The sequence below is a fragment of the Ctenocephalides felis genome, unplaced genomic scaffold (genome assembly GCF_003426905.1).
Source record: "Ctenocephalides felis isolate EL2017-DRISC unplaced genomic scaffold, ASM342690v1 CF-g0.4_SCAFFOLD_00771, whole genome shotgun sequence".
NCBI lineage: Eukaryota > Metazoa > Arthropoda > Insecta > Siphonaptera > Pulicidae > Ctenocephalides > Ctenocephalides felis.
Window position 1 is genome coordinate 40,620 of NW_020536925.1, and position 2,381 is coordinate 43,000.

A 2,381-nucleotide genomic window follows, 5' to 3' on the forward strand; every position below is an offset into this window, starting at 1 on the left:
AAATATTCGTTGCAAAATAATATATTTTTGCAAATTTTACAATAAAATGTATTATAAGCATATGTAAAACATTTTATGTAATGTAAAACATTTTGTTACGCGCATACGTGAAATAACAAACATGTGTGCATCGCGTCGCGCCTATGTTGCAACTTTGCACGCGCATCGTATGATTTTTGCTGACCGTACTTCAATCGAAAATCGTTTATAAACACCTGCATTTGATTCGAAAATCACAGTTCACTTCGAGTATTCTTGGAAACAACTTCCCAAGTTATTTAAAAAAAAAAACAAAATGCAAGCCGTCGTTAAGGTTCTAGCAGTCGCCTGCGTCTTCCAAGCAGTGTTGGCCGTTCCATTCAAATCTGAAGTTGATGAACCTAAATTGGATGTAGTGCAACAAAATTTGATTGAAAACGAAAATAACTTGGCCGAAGCTGTCAACGCCTTAGAAGAAAGACAAGATGAACTGGAAGATTCTTTAAGGGGCAAAAAGAGCTTATACCAAGTTCCAAAGAGCTATGTACCTAAGAGTTACTCAGTAGCTGCACCAGTACAATCCTATCAAGCTCCTGCTCCTGCTTCTTACCAAGCTCCTGTCGCTTACCAACCAGCCCCTGCTAGCTACCAAGTTGCATCCTACTCTGCTCCTGCTGCTTCAGCCGCTTACCAAGCTCCTGCCGCTGCTCCCGCCGCCGTGTACCAACCAGCCCCAGCTGCCCAAGTTGTTTCATACCAAGCCGCTGCCCCAGCTGCCTGCCTACGCTGCTCCCGCTGCCGCATACGCCGCCCCTGCTCCATCTTACGCTGCTCCTGCTCCCGCTTATGCCGCCCCCCGCACCTCAAGTGACCTCACACCACCTACCCGCTCAACCTCCTTGCCCTACCATACTTGTTCGGTTGCCAACCTAGCGTTGCTCCTGTTCCATGCAGCCAAGCTTTCCAACCACCACAAGTGCAATTGACACCATACGTCGCTCCCCAAGCTCCAGTCGTTTACAAGAAACCCGCTGGTGGTTACAGGGCTGCCGATGAAGAGAGGGAAGACATGGTCAAGAACATGAACTAAAATGGAAAAGTCAAGATAGAAAAATCTCGAAAAAATAACTGGTAAAATCTATCGCAAAGAAATATTTGTAAAATAAAATCTTATTTTCAATAAGATTTTATTTTCAAAGATTATTTTTAGCGATTGATTTTTATATCATTTATTGATCGAGGTTTTTAGGTTGAAAATTCGACGAAGACCTGGCTAGTGAATGATAATTCTAACAAGAAATTAACACTTCAGTTATTTATTTACTAATATTTATTTTCACTTTCTATCATTTTCTTATTTATTTCACTTTTATACCAAAAAATACAATAAAAATTTTGAATAATATTACATATGTGTTTTACTTCTTCAAGCAAATGATTTATACAAAATAATTTACAATAATGACCGAAACAAATATTTTTAAAATTTTATTTTAGGATAAAACTTATTTTAATTTGTGTTCACTGGTTAATCAAACGATACTTAATTATTTTTTGTTTAATATAGTAAATAGTAATTCGTAACTTAATAATTTTAAGCGTATTAGCTTTATTATCATATTAACCTCTATGCGTATCTTTCTTCGTATCTTAAATTTTTTATTTTGTCAGACATCCAAACTTGAAAACTGTAAATATGAATTTAAAATACATACATACTTACATACACATACCTAAATTTAAAAAAAATATTTTATTAACTTCCCGTAGGGCAAGTTATAGTAATCACAAAAAAATCGAAAATGAAAATTTTTATATATCTTTACGTTTTAAAACATTCTGAACATTTTGACATACCTTAGTTAGAAAAAATGGATGTATGCGTTTGTATATGTGTGTGTGTGCGGATACAAATTTTCGTCGACGATTTCTGGAACACGGATGAAGCGATTTGAATAATTCAAAAAAAAAATCGATTCGTATTGATAAGGAGACGTGCTTATTAGTTTTTGGCGAAGGCAGGTCTAGCCGTTTCGAAGACATGGGGAAAAAAGTGCCATCAACGGTTTCAAAAAACATTTTACTTGTATTAACAAGATGAAGAACTGATCAAATTTTCGTGAAGGCAGGTCTAGCGATTTCGGAGATCTAGTAAAAAAAAGTAAAAAAAAATGCCATTTGGCGGTCAAAAATGATCATTAGACATAGGCACATCAAATTATCAGATATTTTATAGAGATTTTAACAATAAGTATAAATTTTGTTTACATTCCTATGGGTTCCGTACCAATGTTTATCCGAGACGACGACGCGGCGCTTACGCGCTTTGATATTTCGTCTCTATGCAGTTAAAGCAGTACGATTGCTTTGAAAAAAGTTCAGAATTTCCAAAATATTTCAAA

General features: G+C 36.0%; 1 protein-coding gene across 1 annotated transcript; it reads left to right on the plus strand.

Annotated features, from left to right (window-relative positions):
- Positions 1–295: 295 nt before the first annotated feature.
- Positions 296–1,069, plus strand: LOC113369290 (pupal cuticle protein C1B-like). Its single transcript, XM_026610073.1, has 2 exons — positions 296–846; positions 913–1,069. The coding sequence occupies exons 1-2, from the start codon at positions 296–298 to the stop codon at positions 1,067–1,069; spliced, it is 708 nt and encodes a 235-aa protein (XP_026465858.1).
- The last annotated feature ends 1,312 nt before the right edge of the window (positions 1,070–2,381 follow it).